Genomic DNA, 20,258 nt, shown 5'->3' on the forward strand with positions numbered 1-20,258 from the left:
AAATATTTACCTCTTGAATAATTTGGAATTATTTGGGGCTAGTGTACAGGTGCAGTCTGAATCAGATTGAAAAGTAAAACTCTGCAGGGGCCAATCAAGTGAGTTAAAAGGGCTACAGCAGGCAAGGCCTAAGAAAGGAGAATGAGGGCCCAGCATGGTGGCTAGTGGCTAAAGTCCTCGCCTTGCATGTGCCTGGATCCTGTATGGGTGCGAGTTCATGTCTCAGCTGCTCCATTTCTCTCCCATCTCCTTGCTTGTGGCCTGGGGAAGCAACAAAGGATGCCCCAAAGCCTTGGGATCCTGCACCCACATGGGGAACTCAGAAGAGACTCTGGGCTTCTGGCTTTGGATCAGCTCAGTTCCAGTGGTTGTGGTCACTTGGGGAGTGAATCATTGGACATAAGATCTTCCTCTCTGTCTTTCCTCCTCTCTGTATATCTGATTTTGCAATAAAAATAAATAAATCCTAAAAAAAAAAGAAAAAACGGAATAAGTAGAACTGGGCAGATTGAAACACAGACTCCACTCACATGAGACAGGGCCTTCTTTTGTGGAAATTTAAGACTTCTCATTTTTTTTAAGGGAAGGCATAAATCTTTCATTATATGAGAAACTACCCCTTACTGAAACAGTGGGCTGTACTGTAGGCTGAAAGCCTTCTCTGGGGGCCTGGTGCTGTGGCATAGCAAGTAAAGCTGCTGCTTGTGACACTGGCACCCCATGTGGGAACCAGTTTGGGTCCCAGCTGCTTCACTTTTGATCAGCTGATAAAGGCCTGTGACAGCAGCAAAAGATGGTACAAGTCCTCGAGCCCCTGTACCCACATGGGTGACCTGGAAGAAGCTCCTTGCTTAGGTCTGGCATAACTCTGGCCATTACAGCCATTTGGGAAATGAACCAGCAGATGGAGTATCCCCCTTTTCCTTTTACATAAATAAAATAAACCTTGGGTAGGTTTGGTCTCTGGATCTCCAGACCGCAACCTTCCTACCCAATGCCCCCAGCACCTGGTGTTTGGTTGAAGCTGATGTTTTTCCAGGGTGATCCAACAGCACTTACTAAGCTTCCTCGTCTCCCTGCCTTTGTGATTCCTCCTCTTTCACACATGTGAACTTTTTACATCTAAATATGGGTAATATTTCTAGGCAACATGACTTGCCCAATCTGCTTGACTCCTATTCTAATTATTACAGACTTACGACACGTACCTTTTCATTACCCTTCTGTTTAGAATTTCCCTCATACTTTCATCTGTTTATTATTCCATGTGAAGTCTTAAACCATCCCATCAACTCTCCTCCATTCCCTGTAGGATGCTGTCTGACATTCCATTAAGCCTATACACTGACATCTTTAGAGCGGCTCGCCTTCCCATCGAGGCACACGTTACATTTCCTAATTATTCATGTCCTGTTTTATCACTCCTAATAAAATTTTGCAGATGTTGTCACACAGGTCACATACAGTTCTCATTAGGATGATATTTTAATTTTTATTGATTTTTTTGGACTTGGACAGTGTTCATTATATTTCCTAAGTGTAGATATATGGAAAAATCTATTACGCTTTGAAAAAGCTATCTTGTACCCCGTTACAAGTCCTGAATTCTTATTACGCAAAATGGTTTTTCAATTAAAGCTTTTGTGTTCTCTAGGAATATAAGCACATCCTTCAAAAATATAGATAATTCTGTCTCAGTCCAGTGTGTTTGAGACCAAAACCTCTAAAATGATGTTAACTAATAAATGTATCTTATTAGTGATTTTTAAAAGTCTTCTAATATTTAATCAGAAAGCGTAGTATTAGCTTTTGAATAGAAATTCATGTTCTCTACTATGCTATTTCTCTTTCATCTTTTGCTTCCAGTCTCATTATGACTTAATTTTGTCATAAGAGGAGTTTTCATTAATTATGGGACATAAGAGATTTCCTTGGCACAGGGCACAGTACGGTCAATAAGCTTTGGGGAGCAGTTACCATGCAGATGGGGATGCCCACATCACCCAGTGAGTACTTGAGTTCCAGTGCCGGCTCTGCTTTTGATTCCAGCTTCCTGCTGGGCAGGTGCACCCTTGGAGACAGCGGTGATGGCTCAAGTAGATGGAAGCCTGTCACCCCCATGGGGAGACCTGGGCCCCCTGATTTCTACATGGCTCAGCCCCGGCTGTTGCAGACACTTGGGGAATGAATCAATGGATGGAGCACTTTCTCTCTCTTCCTCTGCTTTTCAAATACAAATAAAGTAAGAAAGTAAGTACATTTTTTTTAGTGTGTTGAAAGCTTGTAATGTAAGTGTGAACCAGACACATGTGGATTTGGGCCCAAGCTGTGCTTTCCAGGGATGCTCAACTCCCTACTTCTCTGGCAAATACACATAATCATTATAACCACTCAAATTGGTTACGAGATTCAAATAAGCCACTGTGTGTAAGCAGTGTCTAGCACAGTGCTTGGAATCTAGGAATAGCTTAGAAGCTTTCATTTTCCTTCTCTCCCACTTAAAGAGAAAAAGTGGAAACACAATCTTCCAAAACAAGCTCTCCACAGGCTTGAGCAAACCCTAACACTATAAGGGCACTTCAAAATTTGTGTGTAAGTTTTGCATAACAGGCCTTTTTATGATGAACTTTCTGAAGAACCCACATGAGCACAATTGCAACATCTTTTTTTGGAGCTGATATAAACTTTTATTTCCACTTCCTACAAACTCCATGAAGTACCCTTGATTTTGCCAATACCACCACTCAATCCTAGGGCTTTTCTTAGCTTTCCCAAATGCACAGTCCATCCCTTGTACCCCTGTGTGGACCCCTTTTGGCCTATGGCACATGAAGGTAAGAAATCTAGCCGGCTGACATGTAATATGAACCGGGAATGAAACCAGTTGAGCCCAGCACAAGAGTGTTGCTCAGATAAAGGTAGGAACTAGCCACAACTCAAACTGAAACCACATGTTCAGAGGTTTCTGGTTCCCAGTGTTTTATAACCCTTCCTCTAACACTCACTGTCCTGTCATTTCCACAGAGGGTCCCCTGCTCTGTATAAGGAGCAGTTAGAACCAAGCCGAAACTTCTGTCAAGTTCACGATACCTAACCCTCTGCTTAATTATTAAGGAGCCTGCCTAGGGAGGGCCAAGGCTCAGGCCAGGCAGCATCCGCAGGGCACTGCTGGAATGGCTTGCCTCCATAGCGTGATAGGCAAGCTCAGGGCACTATGGAAATGGGCACACTGGCTTGGCAAGGGCCCAGGAGTGAAAACCAGACCAGACAAGGCATGGATGCCAGCAGGAATGCCCTGGATATCAGTTCCATCTCTGTCTGCACTCACGGCAACGTGGGCAAAAGTGAAGTTCTTCATTTGTACAACGGAAGTACTAATCACTCTTGCATCCCTGAGACTACTATAGTCTGTTAGTTGTGTCACATGCGTGTAACTCTTAGTACCTCCTGAGATGCTGGAAACACTCAGAGATGGTTGAGACAGCCACTCTAGTAGAATAATCGCAAATGTGTGCACAGCACCAATGATGTGCAGGGCTATTGACCGGGGACTTACAAATGCTAATTCCTCTGGCCTTCTGCCTTCCTCCCAGGAGTCAAGTCCTAGGATTACTGTCATTTCATAGATGAGCAAACTAAGGCATTGATAGATCATCTCTTTTGTTCAAGGCTGCTCCGCTAAAGCCAGAGACAGCATGTGAACCAAGTCATCTGGCTTCAGACGGATCTCATCACCACTCAACCACACTGTCCCTCATCCCTGCTAGGTTGCACAGCATGTGACCTGATGCTGACCTGAGGCTGCCTATACCTACAGGCCAACACGTGCCTCGCAGGCCGTGGGGGCTTACCTTCTAGAAAGGTCTACCCTGAACCCTGCTTCCCTCCAACTTTCAGCTCCTGCACCTTCACGCCCCTCTTCCCTGAGCCCCTCCCTTCCTTTCCTAAGGCTCATCCTCTACTTCCCTCACTGTGCCTCCCACCTCCTTCCACTCATCACCACCTCCCTCTCCCCTGGGCCTCCAGTCTCCTCCCCTGGCTCCTTTCCCACAGCTGACAACACGTCTGAGGCTCTCCCACCTTATATAAACCTTCTCTTGAACCTGCCTCCTCCTCAGGTTACTCCCATCTGTCTCCCTGCCTGCTCTGTCTAGAAGGAATTGCTTCCACTCTCTGCCTCTCACTCACTCCTGAACTTGTGTTGACCCTGCTTCCGCCTGTGCTGGGGAGGAGCAGGCTGCTCTCCCTAGAGGGGGCAGGTGACCTCCCAAGGACCGATTACTCCACCGGTCTTCCCCTACCTGCTCTCTCAATGTTGGGGGGCCATACTACCTCTCAGATTAGACATTATCTCCTTAAGTCCTCTATGCTCTTGATGCCCTCTGGGCTTCTGTCTCCAGCTCAGAGCTATTCCCAGTCAAGACTGACCCTCCTGCCCTGTAGTGAGTGCCAACAATCAATGTCCACTTGGAAATTGTTTTCAGCTCAAACCTAATGGGAATTTGCATTTCCCCTCCCTCTCTCTCCCAACAAGCCCACTTGCCCTCCTTAATTCCTAATGTAATTTAGGACATCACCATCCATCCACTCTTCAGGCTGAAATATCATGCCTTTCCCATCTAAAATGCAGTAGTGGAAAAGACCAGCCTGAATGCCCTCTCATCTCTACAAAAGCAGTCACATTTAGCCCCACTTCAGGGCCTCTTAAGACTCTCTCCTAACTCTGCTCCCTACAGAGTTTTTCGCCTGGTCTCTGTGCCTAGGGAGAGAAACCAACTCATCAAACATATTGCTTCTAAAGAGATGTATTCAAACCCAACTCCTGTTACAAATGCGCTAAAAACCACCCTGTACTGGCCACTGCATTCAGAATGAGACACCCAAGGTGGCCTGCACAGCCCTAACCTCCCTGTCTAGGCTTTTCTTTGGGCACCAATCCCCTCCTATGTTTTCTTTATGAGCAGTCTGCAAATACGTCATCACACAGGCATGAATGGGAAAGAACAAGGTAGACATGTGCCTATCAAACCAGATGGGTCTGGATTCCAATTCCAGTTCTTTCACTGGCTTGGTATGAGACTGAGGCCTATACATATACATATGATGAACTTCACCTATCTCTGGCGGAAAGGTGTTGATTTTGTAAGCCTGTGGTTTAAGTAAAGTTTGTGTTGTGATATAGCAAGTGAAACTGCTGCTCTGTGATGCTGCTAAACCATACTGGAGTGCTGGTTTGAGCCTCAGCTATTCTGCTTCGGATGCAGCTTCCTGTTAACATGCCTGGGAAAGGAGAAGATGATGGTCCAAGTGCTCGGGCCACCTGTATTAGGAGACTCAGTTGGAGTTCCTGGCTCCTGAATTCTGCCTGGCCCAGCCCTGGCTATTGCAGCCATTTGGGAAATGAACTAGGAAAAGGAAGAAATATTACTCTGCCTTTCAAAAAAGAAATCAATCTGATTGAAGTAGAACATCCAAAATAATACTTAGATATGGTACATGCTGAAAAAACTGTGACTATTAACATCATGGATTTTGCCCATTGAAATTCTGGGAGGAATTTGTAAAGATTAAAAAACCCTGAAACCAAAAGGGGCATTTGAGAAGAAGTTCTGTATGAATCTGAAAGGGACCACAATTAAAAAAAACATAATAGTGCCCTGGAATGTCCTAGAATTTGTATTTCTTAGCAGTGCTAGCAAAAATAGATTATAAGACCTGAGCAGCTTCAGAGTGGTTCATCCTCTGGCTATAGGAGCTTTGGAACCCATAAGCCCCTTCCGTTCCCTATCCCCCAGGCAGAAAACACAATCCTCACTCAGCCAGTTTGTGTCCTGAATGGGCAGCTGTGCACACTGTCCTTTAAAGCCATGCCTATGGCAGAAGGTTCTAGGATACAGGGAGCATCACTGATCCTCTCCTGAGGATCTGTCACGTTCATAGTCCTGTCAGGCCACTGGATTCCAGGGGCAGTTGCTGGGGTTGGACTCGAAAGACCCGGCTGTGTGTCCTGGGTGTGCTAGTGTCACAGACGGCTTCCTGCCCTCTGAAACACAAACCGTGCTCTGTCTCAGCCAGCTCATCAGTATGGCTCAGCAGAGCTGGTTCCAGCTTATAGTTTTCTGCCTTCTGTTTGTTGGGAACTGTATTGCGTCCCCTTAACCAAGCTGGTCTATTAAAGACCTAATAACCACTATGCCTGCATTTAGAGACAGGACCTAGGATTTGGCGATGAAGGTTAGGTGAGATCATGCTGGGGGGGGGGGTGTCTTCATCTGATAGAGCTAGTGTCCATGCAAGAAGAGGAAGAGGTACTACAGCACATTCTCCCTTTGTGCACGCACAGTGGGAAAGCCATGTGAACACAGAGCGACAAGGCAGCTGTCCACAACCTAGAGAAGCGCCCTGCCTGACGCTTGATCTGCAAAGGGCTAATTACCAGAAATGTGAGAAAGAAATTTAGGTCCATCAGTCTGGGATATTTTATTGTGGTGCCCTTAACAGGCTAATACACTTCTCATTCCTTTGTTGTAGCAACTTTCTCCTTCTACAATAGTCCCTCCTTATCTGCAGTTTCATTTTCCATGGCTGCAGTTATTCCTGCTCAACTATCATTAGTACAAGTTACAAAAATATATTTTGTGTGTGTGACACAGGTAGATCACATTCACCTAATTTTTATTACTGTATATTTTTTATATACCACATACCTAATATTGGTTCAATGTTTAAGTTATTGCTTCTAATCTCTTACTGTGCTAACTGAAACTTTATCATAGTTTTGTGCATATGAGGAAAGAAAGGATATATACAGGGTTCAGTGCTATTTGCAGGTGCAGGCGTGCACTGCAAGGTACCCTGACGGGTCAAGGAGAACAACTCCTATTTCCTTCCAGGATTCCCACGTTAGCTCTGGCCCAGCTGGCTAAAAATGCCTGCCTACTGCTTCCCAGTCCCTGGGTGCTGGCCTTGCAGGGAGTACTTTGCTCTTCTCCTGCATAACTGGCAGTGGCGGTGGCCCTCCTCCCTGTCTGAGTGGACCTTTCTGTGGGTACAAACCATAGCCAATGGGAACTATTTATGAAAAGGTCAGTTCTTCCTACTGATAGTAGGTTCTGTGAGGGCAAGGCTCCTGTTTAACTCACTGTTCAACCACCTGCCATTAGCAAAGCAAATGTTGGATAACTGAGAGATACCTAAAACATGCTGACTACCTACCATGAAATAAGCTTTTACAATACCAATGAACTCAGGTTTGATTCCTAATTATAGGTGAGCTGGATGAGATTAAGACTTCTCTGAAATCCCACAACCCATACATTGTGCAATGAGAAGCCCACTCAACTCTTAGACTTCAAGCCCAAGTCTGGTTGACACCAAAAGCTTCATCTGTGGCTGCGTACTCTGGTACAACAGGTTAAGCTGCTGGGATCAAGTCCCATCTCCACTTCTGATCCTGCCTCCTGCTAACACACCTGGGAGGCAGAAGATGATGGTTCAACAACTTGGGTTCCTGCCAACAGCATGGGAGGCCCGGATAGAGTTCCTGACTCCTGGTTTTGTCCTGGCCAGCCCAACGTATGGTGGGTGTTAGGGAAATGAATTAGCAGATAGAAGCTCTCTTTTTATTTCACTTACTCTTACACCACCTTCTTAATAAATAAACAAACCTTAAAAAGGTCTTTGTCCTTTCTTCGGACCACGCTGCCCCTCTGGCCCCAACTGTATTCCTGCCTCTAACAGTCTCAATGCTGTGCCACTAATGCCAGTGCCAGTTGCGATCCACATTAGCTCAACTGGGGCCTCAAAGGTGCTACAGCACAGAGGCCAGACAGGGAATCCCACTGTGTATGTCAGAGGTGTTAAATAGGGAAAGGCAGAACACAGTGCTGTGTGGGAACCTTCTCAGAGCTGCTGTTCTGCAGGTGGCAGATCCCATCATCCCTTGTACAAGTGAAGCCACTGCTGTTTAAATACCTTCTCCTGCAACTCCATTGTAAGGAGGATGCGGGGGACAGGTGGGGAAGCAAGCAGGGATCTGTTGGGCAGGTCATAGGTGTCCCTAGGACTGAGGCGGATGAGTCTTACACAGAGCTGATGGCAGGATCCTGCCAGTGCACAGTGAGCAGAGGTGCTGTGATGGCTGGGATTCCATTGGTGCTCTCTGGCTGTGGAATCCTTGGATAGCGCGGCAGGATGCACACAGATGGCATTGCAACTGAATCTTGGAACTGGACCTGATCGTTGGGCTCTAAGAGCAAGAGCCCCCACTTTGCACTGCAATCCTAACTCTGCCCCTCAGGAGACTTGGCCAGCAACATTCCATCTCCTCAGCCTCCATCTCTTTACTGTGTCACCTAAGCCCCAGGCTGTTTGGGAGCTGAGTGGGTACTCGAGATGGCTCCCAGCATTGACTCTGATGACAGACAGTGGGAGGAGGGCCCTGGCTCTGCCACATGGTGGCTGGGTAATGGTGCCACTTCTCTGAATTTCTGCTCGCTCATCTCTGAAACTGTGAGAAATGAACCAAAGCTTGGGAAAGATGTCTGGCATGTTGCGGCTCCACATGGCAAACACACCAACTGCCATGCAAGGCAGGCTGGCTCCCAGGGGCTGTGGAGCAGACAGAAACAAACGGCTGTGGAGGAGTTCCAGGGCATCTGCACTCTCTCCTGAGTTTTCCTGTGGGTCTCCCGTCCCTCCCTCTGGGCTCTCTAAGTATGCTCTGCCAGCTGCATGTCTTCATTCACCCTCTAATACTGACGAGTCCTCCCCCAGCCTCCCCTCTTCCTGCATTTGTCTCTTCCTTGAGGAAATGCCATCTAACTCCAGGGGCTGGCCAAGAATCCAGGGTCAGTATCTAGCTTGACTCATGTCCATGTCTAAGGACCAGGCTAGCCTCAGCTCTGCCTAGACTAGTCAGGAGGCTTTTAACTGGTTTCCCAGCTCTTACAACTGGAGGAAACTTCTGAAACATACACATCAGATCAAATGGCCCAACATCCAGCAATGGCTTCCTGGTAAAAGAGAAAACACAAAACACCTCTTGATATACCCCAGAAAATACGCCCTGCACAACTTGGCTGCCAGCTCCCCCTGCAGCCATACCTGATCTATGCAACCCTTGGATCACCATTCAACAGATGGACTATCTTACAGGGCTTTATGTTCCCAGGACATCCATAACCCAGGACCTTGCCATGTGCTCTTCCCTCTCCCTGGGTATTCTTTCTGCAAGCCTGCAGCGGAACTTCCATTCATACTCCAGCCCCAGCAGTCTGAGTTGGATCTCTCGTCTGCCTCCCCAGAGTGCCTCTTTCCATGCTAGATTGTCATATACACCGCTGAGGATTAGGTGGCTTTGATGATTACACGGGAATTAGAGACTTGGTCTGCAGCATGTCTATACCAATGATGTGGGCAGGGAGCATTATGAGCACTGCCACCAAATGCCTGGCTGAATGAATGAGTGAATACAAGATCAGACACACACCCATGCTGGGCTGTAGCCTGATGTTCATGATTCAGGACTTGCTTCTCCCATCCATCCTGCTTAAACAGTTATATGAAGGGCTCCAAAGCTTACTTAAACCAAGTCCTTGGTTCCCTGGATGATGCAAGATTAGACCAAGCCACACACCCTCTTTCTCAGTTACATGGGCAGCTGCTCCATTTGCGCAGTTTCACTTTGGCTAACCCACTAGCTCGTGAGAGCCTCAAGGATGGGCACCATGTCTGTTCCATGACTGTTGTCCCTTAAGCTCGGTCCAAGGTCTAGTACAAGAAGGTTCTCAAACATGGCATAAACCAAATAGACCGGATGAAGCCTGTGAAGACACTGCTGTTTGCCTGCCTCATACTCAGCTCCTTTCTTCCTGAAAACCCCACTGTTGTTCAGAGTGCCAGTGTAGTGAGCTGAAAAAGGCTTCCTCAGGCTTTCTTCCAGCTCCTAGTGTCCAAGAGACACAGGCCTGTTGAAGCAATGTAAGCTGTGGTCCCTGTCCTGTTCATGAAAGCATGAGTCCAAGAGCTGCAGCAGCCATTGTATGAACATGGGGTGGCAGGCATGAGAGCCCCATAGTCTGGGCCACGGAAGGCAGAGCACAGAGTAAAGGGAGCCTGTCCTCTTATGCTCCTATTGAACAGCTGCCTTGGCCCTAGACGGACACATTGGAGGTCAGGGATGTGTAAGAGGACACCAACACTCCATGTACAATGTTCTCAGATAGGGATTTGGGTTCTGCAACACTAAACATATCCAAGTATTTCCCACAGTAAAGAAGAACTTTGGTTTCTTGGCCCAGTGGTGTGCTTGAACAATGTCATCTTCTTCCCTGTCCAGGAAGTTCCAGATAGATAGAGAATTCAAAAGGTTTAGCAATCACAGTGAGGATGCCAGGGACAGCAGAGGAGGTGGGCGGGGGGAGGTGGGTACAGAGGGCAATTCTGCCCTTATGTGACACAGACAGCTGCTGGCAGGCCTGGACTCCCTATTCCTTGCTGTTCTCCCCTGGACAGAGTTTTGGCTATAGTCTGTCTGCAATGTGCTGACTTGAGTTTTCCCTCAGCCTACAATCTCATTCCAATTAGACCAGATTGCTTGGAATAAATCATCGTATCAGGGCATGGTGAATTCATGGGCACTTTTCCAAAGAAGTGTTTCCATTAGAAATTTCATGCCAAGTGCTGCTGGTGTCATTTACAAGACGGTTAATTTGTTATCAAGAGACCTTGCTTCCCCATTGCCATATTTCTGTCTTACAGTGAGGATGGTGATGTTGGGGGGGGGGGTGGTGTGGAGAGGTGCTTCCAAGACGTGCAATGCCACTCCTCTATCCCTTGTCTGTCTGCTTGTTGCTGCTGCAGGCCTCTGTATTATTTACAGTGTGCCTCTGACACTAGGATGTTCTCTCCTCAGATCCCTGCAGGTACACATGGAGGACAGCGCCCGAAGCAAGGGCACGAAATGGCAGACAGTGGTTTTAGAAAATCATAAAGGATGCAGTGCCAATCAATGATTGTTGGAAGACAGAAAACTTTGATGAAGGTATCCAGGCATGCTGGGGGAAAAAAGACTGGGCTACAGGCCAGGCCACAAAACACCCCATTCACACTGCCAGACAAGTCTTCTGCCTTCCTGCCTCCATTCCCCATGAAGGTATTAAACTCAAGCCCAGCGACTTGACTCAACCACCCAAGCTCTTATCCTGGGCCTCCTAGGACAGCACCCATGGCTCCCATCATTTCATCACCCTGTTCCTGAACCTATCATGGAGCCTGTTGCCAACACAATAAACCTCTCGCTTGGGAGCTGTTTACAGGTTCTGCTCTCTGGTCAAGAGAACTGCTGGCTCCTCAGGCCAGCTCTGTGCCTTCTGTCTACTCTTCTATGCTCACAATGTTCTCACTCCCTGGAGTAATTTCCTTAGCACCTGCCCTCTCACTGTCCTTCTTTAGATGTGAAAGTTCCACGCATCCTGTAAGGGGCTGAGCCAACAGAATTTCCTTCAGGGAGCTTCTCCAACCCACCCAGCTGGAGGAGCCCTTTCGCAGCACTTGGGCCTTTCTGGTGTTTCCCCATGGCTGAGAAGAACTTGGTATATACTCCTCTCTCCATAAGCTACTTTCCCCTCACATCACATCACACTTCTGTGCCCCAAGTTGGGAAAACAGCAGGGATGTGGTATTTGTGGAGAATGGGAGGAAAGGAGGAAGGAGGGAGCTCACTCCATATCAAGCTCCTGGACAGAGAACAGATCAGTTTCCCCATGGCTGCCTGGGTAGACACAAAGGGGCTCTCTTTTTCAATTAGCACTGGGAAGAGCAGGGCATGCTTCTCATAAAAATTCCCCATCTCTATGTTTTCTCACAATTCTCATTGCATTTCTCCAGGTTTCCAAATCCATTGCGGGGCACCTCTGTTGCTTTCCAGCTTGGCTCACACTGTCAGAATGTCAGATTGACTTGTCCTTTTATGCTTTAGTGTCAGCCAAAACAAAAAGACAAGAGGCTATCCCAGAGACCCCAAACACTGCACAACTATTTTGTTGGGTGTTGGGGCTGCAGACAATGCATGCGAAGTAGTTTTAGGTGCTGTGAGATTTTATGATTTTTTTTTAAAATGACTTTTCAAAAAAGCCTCCAGGATAGATACAAAAATGGCTACTTTTGATTGGAAGTTAACAAGGGAGAAACTCTATGGCATACCAGATAAATGGATAAATAAATAAAATATATGACAGTAACTTGACAAATAGTGAGATGCTGTGGCATAGTGAGAACAACACTTGGAATTTGGAGTCCAAGCTCTAGCTGGGCTCTGCCTTTCAGTTTAGGCAAGTGAGCTAAATTCTGAGCTTCAGTTTCTTCACCTGTAATATTAGAATCAAAATCCTCTATTGTCCAAGGTTGAATCACATAGAGAAGAGAACTGGGTGTGTTTCCCAACACCCAGTTTTCCCAACAAACATTGTTTAAATGCTTGTTGAACGAATCAACAGATGGGAAAAAGAAGTGCATTATCAAAAACAAAAACAGTTTGTTCCTAGGCAAATTGCAAAAAAAAAAAAAAAACAAACAAACCAAAAAACGGATTAACATTGGAGTCAAACATATATCCTAGATTTTCTTTTTACTATCCTTGATCATTAATTTCCTATCTCCAATAGGAGTGTGGTAACATAGTAGCAGAGCTACTATGAAACCCTTAAGATCATAATGAATAAATTCTACTTTAGCTAGTGGTGCATGTTCCTACTTCAGGGGTGGGGTATGTCTGGTCCATAGGCTACATAAGGCCCACCAAATCATTTGATCCAACCCTGCCAAGGCAACTGCAGGTGGTGGAACTCAAAACTAATAAATCGCCAGCAGGCTAAATTTTAGGCTGACAATCTTGGCTTGCAAATACTGTTATAGACATCCAAGTGGCCCTTGGCAGGGAAGAGGTGCCCCACTATGTCCTCCTTAGTTAATTCCCGGGATCAGCAGGGGGCTCTCCAGTGGGGCAGGAGTAGAGCTGGGACCTTCTGATTCTGGCTCTTCACATGTAAGGGAGTCAAGATGGTTGTCTCTGGAAAGAGTAGCCATGTTCTAGTTCCAAACTTGCGTGGTCCCAGCGGCATGCCTGTTTGCCTGGGTGACTGTTGGGGAGTGGGGGGAGTGTAGGGGGAATGTATAAATGGGAGTTCTGCAAACATCAGCTCTCAGGGTGAATACATCTATGAATGCAGATTGTAAAGTGCCTTCAGGTCTTTTTTTTTTTTTCATGGCAAAAGATAAACTCGTTTAAAGTTGTCAACTGGATTGCATTAAATAGAGGGAAAAGAAAAAAATGTACACAGTATAGCCGTTTGTTAAATTAAACACAATTATTTCTCCTGTTATTTAATTACAAACAGATATAAATATTCTAGATTCTGACATCTCAGATCGTCTTAAATTTTGGATCTGCATTTTGGCATGTAACAGAGGGAGAGTCATATTCCAATCAGTGTGTTAAGCAAATGCAAGAGTTACAGTTGTATATTGGGACCATAATGACTTCACTAAAACAAGACCTAAACTTTTAATTAACCTGCCAAGACAAATTACAGCTCACAGCTCACAGGTAACGATCACAGACAGCTGAAACTCAACGCCAGGGACCCTTGGGGAAAGAGGGATTAATAGCAACTTCAGAATTGGTCTGTTTTCGTATTAGAGCGGGGGGAGGGAACCCAATATTCATTAAACAATCACTGTAGCTGGAGGCGAGACAGGTCAGAGAGGCAGCAAGAGGAATGTGGAAAGCAAGAGAGGACCAGACAGAACATGAGTGCCTTCCAGTTATTGAGTGCTTTGGGCGGCCAAGGCTTGCATGAGGCACTTAATAATCTTCATAATGTGGACTGCAAAGTGCTATTATTTTTCCATTTTCCAGAAAGTTAAAATGAGGCTCAGCGAGGTGACAGAAAGGCAGGACTGGAATGTGGTTTTCAAAGCTAGGTCAACAAATTCTTAGAATCAGGAGTACCCAGGTCACTGAGTCACTGTTTCTGGAGACAGGCTCCAGAAACTTGGACATTCACTCAACATCCTGGATGACAACTCTGTTCAAAAGGGCCTAAGAGTCACCCACAAGGCACTTCAAAGTGTTGCAACAGCAGCGTCACTGGCGCAGTTACTTGGGGCCACCAAAACTTGCTGAAACACATTCTGTATTTGAATAAGACCCCTGGGTGACCCATAAATACTTTCCAAACTGAGCCTGAAGGGGCCATAGGATGCTAGAGGAGCAGGCATTTGGCTGCATGCATCCTGTTAGAGGACCTGAGTCTGAGATCCTGCTCCAGTTCCAATCCAACTGCCTGACACTATAGACCCTGGGAGGAGGTGGCAGGTTCTGGCTCAAAGACTTGAGTTCAAGCCACTCATCTAGGGGACCTAAGTGGATCCCAGGCTCTTGGCATCAATCTGGCTCAGCTCTGGTTGTTACAAGCATTTGTGAAGTGAACTGACAGATGTAAGTTTTCTCTGTTTCTATCTTCGTGCTGTTTTGCCTTAGAAAAAGATACTACAGGGTTAAGGGAACGCGAAGCTGGGTTTCATTATTTAGTGAAAACAGAGGAACTGGCAGGAAGAGCAAGACCATCTTCCTAATTATGACAAAATAGATTAGCAAGCTCTGACAATCCACGAATTGACAAAGGGATCTCACCATAGACCTACGCTTTATTTCTCCAAGATGCACATCCTAATTAAAAGTAGCTTTCTTTGGGAGGTTATATTAATATCCTTCCCTATTTATGCTCAGTTAATAAAAAAAATAGAAGCATTCTTACTGTTAAGGCTCTTGCTTCTGTGCAAGCGCCACACTCCTGGCAAGTTGTACCTAAGAGAAATGAGACTGTGGGACCAACAGGTTGCAACTCAGGCACCAACAGCAACTTGGTGAGTATGTGCCTACCATGTCCAGAAAGAGAAAGGATGCCCACTAACCCTGCCAAATGACAGCTTCATGGGTGCGGAAGTGCCAGAACCAGACACCCCCATGCCTTAGCCTCTGCATGGCCATTTCCGGTAAACAGGAGCCAGGAATTGCACAGCCTTATAAAACACAGTTGGGAATCATAAGTGAGCAAGGTCAGAACCTCAGCTACAGGTAGCAATTCACAGCAGAGCACACTTTTCACACTAACTCCCAAGAACACCTGGGACAGAAAATCAGCACACCTTGGGGCTCAGGTGAGTGCTGGGGAGGCAGGGAAGGCTCCATTGCAGTTCCTGTCCTTCAGGTGTCCTCTAATCTTAAAATGTAGCTACTGGTCCACACTGCACCCTCCATACAGCATGACAAAGGCAGTGAGCAATTGCACTGGGCTCCCATTCTAGCCCCTCCTATAACCCCTCCTTGTACCCAAGCCTCTTCCATGTCCAGCAAGCCCAATGAAAATGACCTTCTGCCAGACAACAGGTGGTGCCCAGTGTTCCGGGCAAGACATGTGTCCTTGTCAGTATCAGCCTCCAAAGTCCCCAAGCCTCCCCCATCCAAAGGAACCTGGAGGGCAGAGCTCTTACCGATGGCCGTGGTGAGAAAAGAAACCACTTCAGACTCCTTCCCGTCATTGTAAAAAGCCAGGTGCCAGATTCCCGAGTCCAGGTACTGGATGAAGCCTGTCTCATGGCTGGAGGGGGGTACAACGCCCCGAGACTGGCGCTGGGGTCCCTCCAGGCTCCGTGCTTCTTGGGTCAGCAGCCTTCTTCCATCCAGTAGCTCCACAAAGTCAAACTACAGTGCAAAGACAGTGCAATTAACATTAGACCTGCTCCAGCATGGTTCCCTCTCTGGACTTCTGGAGCGGACCCAGGAAGCAGAAACCGAGAGAGGCAGAGCTGCTAGAAGGCAGCAAGCTAACTAGGGCTTCTCCCCAGGGCCCATTTTTATTTTGTTTGGTTTCATGCCAATGTTCTCAGAACTCTCCTGTGAGTGTGTCATAATTAGTGAATTATATTTTTAGTTTCCACTTTGAATGTGTGCCGTGTGTGTGACACTTCACCTGGTTGACTTTGCACCAGGACAATCATGCTGTGTTACCATGGGGTCAGTGAGCAGAAACCCAGCCTTTTCCCGAACATTTGAAGAACACACAAGCAGTGTTGGGCATCTGCATAGGCAGGGAAGTGAGGGGTCTAGCACTGGGACTGGAGCACGCTGGATGTGACCTGAATGTCAGTCTTGTGCAAATGAAAATTTTACTCCTGTCTGTTCTCCTTTTTCCAACAGTTCTTTCTAAAGGCTCCAGTTCCAAGGAGCAATTTTAGGGGGGACTAAACCGGATTAGCTCAGAAGGCTGTCAATAATTGCAGACCGTGTCAAATACAATTGCCAATTGATCTTGGCCCGCTAGTGTGACTTGCCAGGGGAGCCAGCCATACACTGTTAACAACGGGTAGGTGGTTAAGTCCTATGGACTGAATAGCAAGCAAATTGAGTAGTTCTCTGTCTGTCTAGATTTTGAAAAACAAACAAAAGGCAGCTATCGATTCTATCTCAGGTGAAACTGGATATCCACAACCCAGGACTGAGTGTGCCACTTGTACCAAGTCACCAGACCGCAGGCTCCCTCTGTTATTTCCTAGCTCCATCTTGATCAAGTGTGTCTCTTTATGGCCTTGAACTGAAAACCACTGATGACTAAGGGACTGTGAAGACAGTGTTTGACTTGGGAATGCCCGATAAAAGCCTCAGGTTGACATTCTACTCCACTGCAGACCTGGGAGGCCCTGTATCATTCTCTCTTCTCCAACAGCCGTGACTGGTGACGCGTTAATCATCCTGGCCAAGTTTCTGCAGGTTTTCTGGTGTGCATGTGTCTAAGTAAATGTGTAATCCTGAAGGCAAGAAGGAATGCAAGACTCAGGAAATCACAGGCATTCTCAGCCAGGCCCTGCACTGGCCGCCTTATAAATATTATTTGTTATTCTTCAAAACAACCCTGCCAAGTGGGTGCTGTTATCACTATTTTATAGCTTAGGAAACCTGCTCTGAGAGGATTGGTCATGGGCCCAAGGTTACACAGCTGATAACAACAGAATTCAAATTCTCTTCTGTGTGATTCCAAAGCACATGCATTTTCTTTCCCCTCTAGATCAATTTCTTGGATAATTTAACTTCAGAGACTGAGTAATAGCAAAAAGTCCATTGAGAGTTTCACAGAATTCCTTCCTTTAAAAAACTCTATGGATTAACTTCAGTCTTCCGAAAGGCAGGTCTGAGAGGTGCCAGAGGGTGAATGTAGGTTATGAGATCCATGAAATGCCCAACTCCCTTTAGGTTCAAGGATGTGGGTTGGACTTCTCGACAAGGGGTGATAATTTGAGGTGGGAACCTCTGACTGACTGGTGGAGCCAGTCAGGGCCCTAACTGTCAGGGTTCTGGTTACCTGTGTGTGTGAAGGAGGGAGGCCTTTCCTGCCGTAAATGCCAACCAGGGCTGCCTTCCCCAGAGACACGTTGAATTTCAGGTGCACAGGATGGTCAATGAACACCTGAGATCTCCAGAAAGTGCCAGGAGGAATCTTCTGTGAGGCCCGTCTCCCAACGTCGATTTCTCCAGAGTCTATAAAACTGTCCTCTGAAAAGGAGCTACTGGGTTTTCCTACCAAGACACAGGGAAGGAAGGGGAGACAATAGCATCTGGGTTAGCTATGTGCAAATCCGGGCAGCAGAGCATCTGCATGTCCAGCTCCTGCTCAGCCTCACTCCTCCAAGATGCTCTGCTGCCCGCTTTCTGGGTGCCCACTTTTCCTACTCAGCCCCCTGGAGAGGTGTGAGAAGGTCCAGGTCCAGAACTCGCCACCATCCCCCTCCACCACAACACTGATGTTCAACTGTTCTGCTGCAAATATGTGTTCTTCCAAAGCAGGATAGGTCCTCCCTGAGGGCCGTATGTTTACTGCATATTTCCACAGCATGTGAAGATATATTTTGATCCTAAAAATAATCATTTGCAGTTATATGACAGTATCTGTAATTGTGTGTGTGTGTGCGTGCGTGTGTATGTGTGTGTGTGTGTGTGTGTGTGCGGATGTGTAAAGATTGCATGATAAAACCAAAAGGACAGACAAAATAGACAGTGTTAGGAAATTTACAACTGAGAACCACTCCTTGGGTGGGGCAAAGCATTTTGAAAGTTAACCAGTCTGGGTACAAATGGGAAATAAAATTCTGCTCAGGAGTAGGGTGACAGCTAGGGAGAGAGCAGGAAGAGGGGGTTCCAAGTGGCAGGAATGTCTCTGGGGGAAAAATGCTTCTTTGTCTTTGTGCACAACTGTGGGTGAAGCTGAGAGAATTTCCCAAGTTCATTCACAGAGTCTAGGTCAGCCTAGGATATTCGACCCAGGCTCCCAACCCTGAGCCCAACATCCTTCCGGAGGGTCGGGGGGGGGGGTCTCTTGCCCATGTCTGTCCCAGTCACAAGAATGACAGCTTTCTTGGGGGCATCACAGGCGTCAGGAGGAGTGCCTGTTTCATTTCCCATACTAACTACACACATTCAAACTTCCTGCTTCACAGCGGCCATCTGAGGATTAGGGAGGGAACAGTAGACTGCAGAAGAACACCCTTACAACAGAAAAGGTCCAAATCAAACCAATAGACTATCTTTTGTGGGTTCTTAGAGAAGACCCCCTAGATGTCCCAGTTCTGTGGTTCTTTCTGTCGTTAGAGATGTTCCAGGCGTCCCTTTAGAGAACAAGAATTCATTTGTGAAGAAAATGCATTTGTGGGGCTTTTTACAAAAGCATTTGGAGAATAAGAAATTAAAATGTCTTTTTTTTCTTCCCTAGCTCTGTAAGACCCCTTACAAAGCACATTTGATGCTGAAATGGAGCTTGGCAGGGTATTGTAGTCATAAAATATTTTACTGTTTTAAATAATAAAATTCAATTTAAATGTTAAACTTCTCCATATGTTATCATTCCCTTATAAAATCCTAGGCAGAAACATCAGGTTTTTATCTTCAAACCATTCAAATGTTATTTTAATTAAAAATGTGCCAACAACAAAAAAGTTAAAATGCATGCCATCAATAAAAGTACCAGTAGTGTTCTGTCATTAGCATGGGAAAGAGGTTGCATCTCATTGCTTTATGGGAGAAATGACTCTTACCTTGGAAACAGAGACATGCGAATCACCACTCTGTGAGTCACAAAGTTCAAAGACAGAAGTCAGATTCATGAGCCATTAACAAGTGTTCAGTCTCCTAGTGTGATTTGTGGGTTCCCACTACCACAGTCCTGTGCTATTGCACCCCCTCAGTTTTCAGCTCCACGATGGAGGAGAACCAAGAGCAGTGGGAAATAAAAGCGGCATGCTCTCTGGACCTTTTGCTCCTAGACACCGCAAAGCTGGCAGCCTAGCGCTGCTAATTCCAAGGACTCATTTCCTATGTCAGCAGATGAAAGTCAGAAATGATAGGATTTGAGGATTGTCTACATTCAGGTAATTTCCATGGCTGAAAATAATGCAAAACTGTTCTGGGTTTCAGTACGTGGCTGGAGATGCTTGCGGCTCAGTTCTTATTCTCCTCCGCTGAGCAGAGTTTTGGGAGAGAGGGTCAGTCTCTGCTTGGTCTGTGGCCCAGCAGGTCAGAGGTCAGGTTCAGACCTCCCTGGGAATTCAGCAGCCTAGGAGCACAAGCAAGTTGGCTCTTATCCTAGAAGGGGTGACAAAGGGAGCCTTTCCACCACTCTAGTATTTCCCCTAGGAGTGCAAAATCTTCTTTGGAGTGTATACAATAAAATAAAAATTATGTCCAGAGCATAACCCCTACCAGGGCATGACTCCTTGAGGGTCTCTGTCCCCAGTGAGCTCCACTTGAACCAACTGTGGGAACGGGACCATAGCTTGTTGCCCGCAGACGCCCTGGATGGGAAAGCGGCTGGAGACTGGCTGGGCTGAAGGCAGGCTCTCTTGCCCATTAGAAACCCTCACTGCCTTTCTCCTTCTACATATATTAAGCATAAAAGGGCAAGAACCAGGATATCAATACCCCACCGAAGAGCAAGACCTACCAGTGGTGGAGTAATGAGAGAGGAGTAGAGTAGAAGGGAAAAGTTCTGTTTATCAAATTTTCTCTATCTACATTCTGGAGAACAATCATAGTAACTTTTAGTAGCAGAAACAGTAGTAAAGGTAGAGGGAGTAGGATGGCCAGTAGGAGCAGCTACCATTAAATGAACTCCAAGTACCTTAGCAGGCATCTTTATTAATTCAGTTAA

The 20,258-nt window shown here is 46.5% G+C and overlaps 1 protein-coding gene across 1 annotated transcript in view; it reads right to left on the reverse strand.

Annotated features, from left to right (window-relative positions):
* Window positions 1-20,258, reverse strand: part of TENM4 (teneurin transmembrane protein 4) — a 686,631-nt gene that overhangs the window by 163,616 nt on the left and 502,757 nt on the right. Inside the window, 2 exon segments of the mRNA XM_004589844.2 lie at window positions 15,556-15,766; window positions 17,421-17,635. Of these exon segments, the coding sequence (XP_004589901.2) occupies window positions 15,556-15,766; window positions 17,421-17,635 (426 nt within the window).

The sequence above is a fragment of the Ochotona princeps genome, chromosome 4 (assembly GCF_030435755.1).
Source record: "Ochotona princeps isolate mOchPri1 chromosome 4, mOchPri1.hap1, whole genome shotgun sequence".
Taxonomy (NCBI): Eukaryota; Metazoa; Chordata; class Mammalia; order Lagomorpha; family Ochotonidae; genus Ochotona; species Ochotona princeps.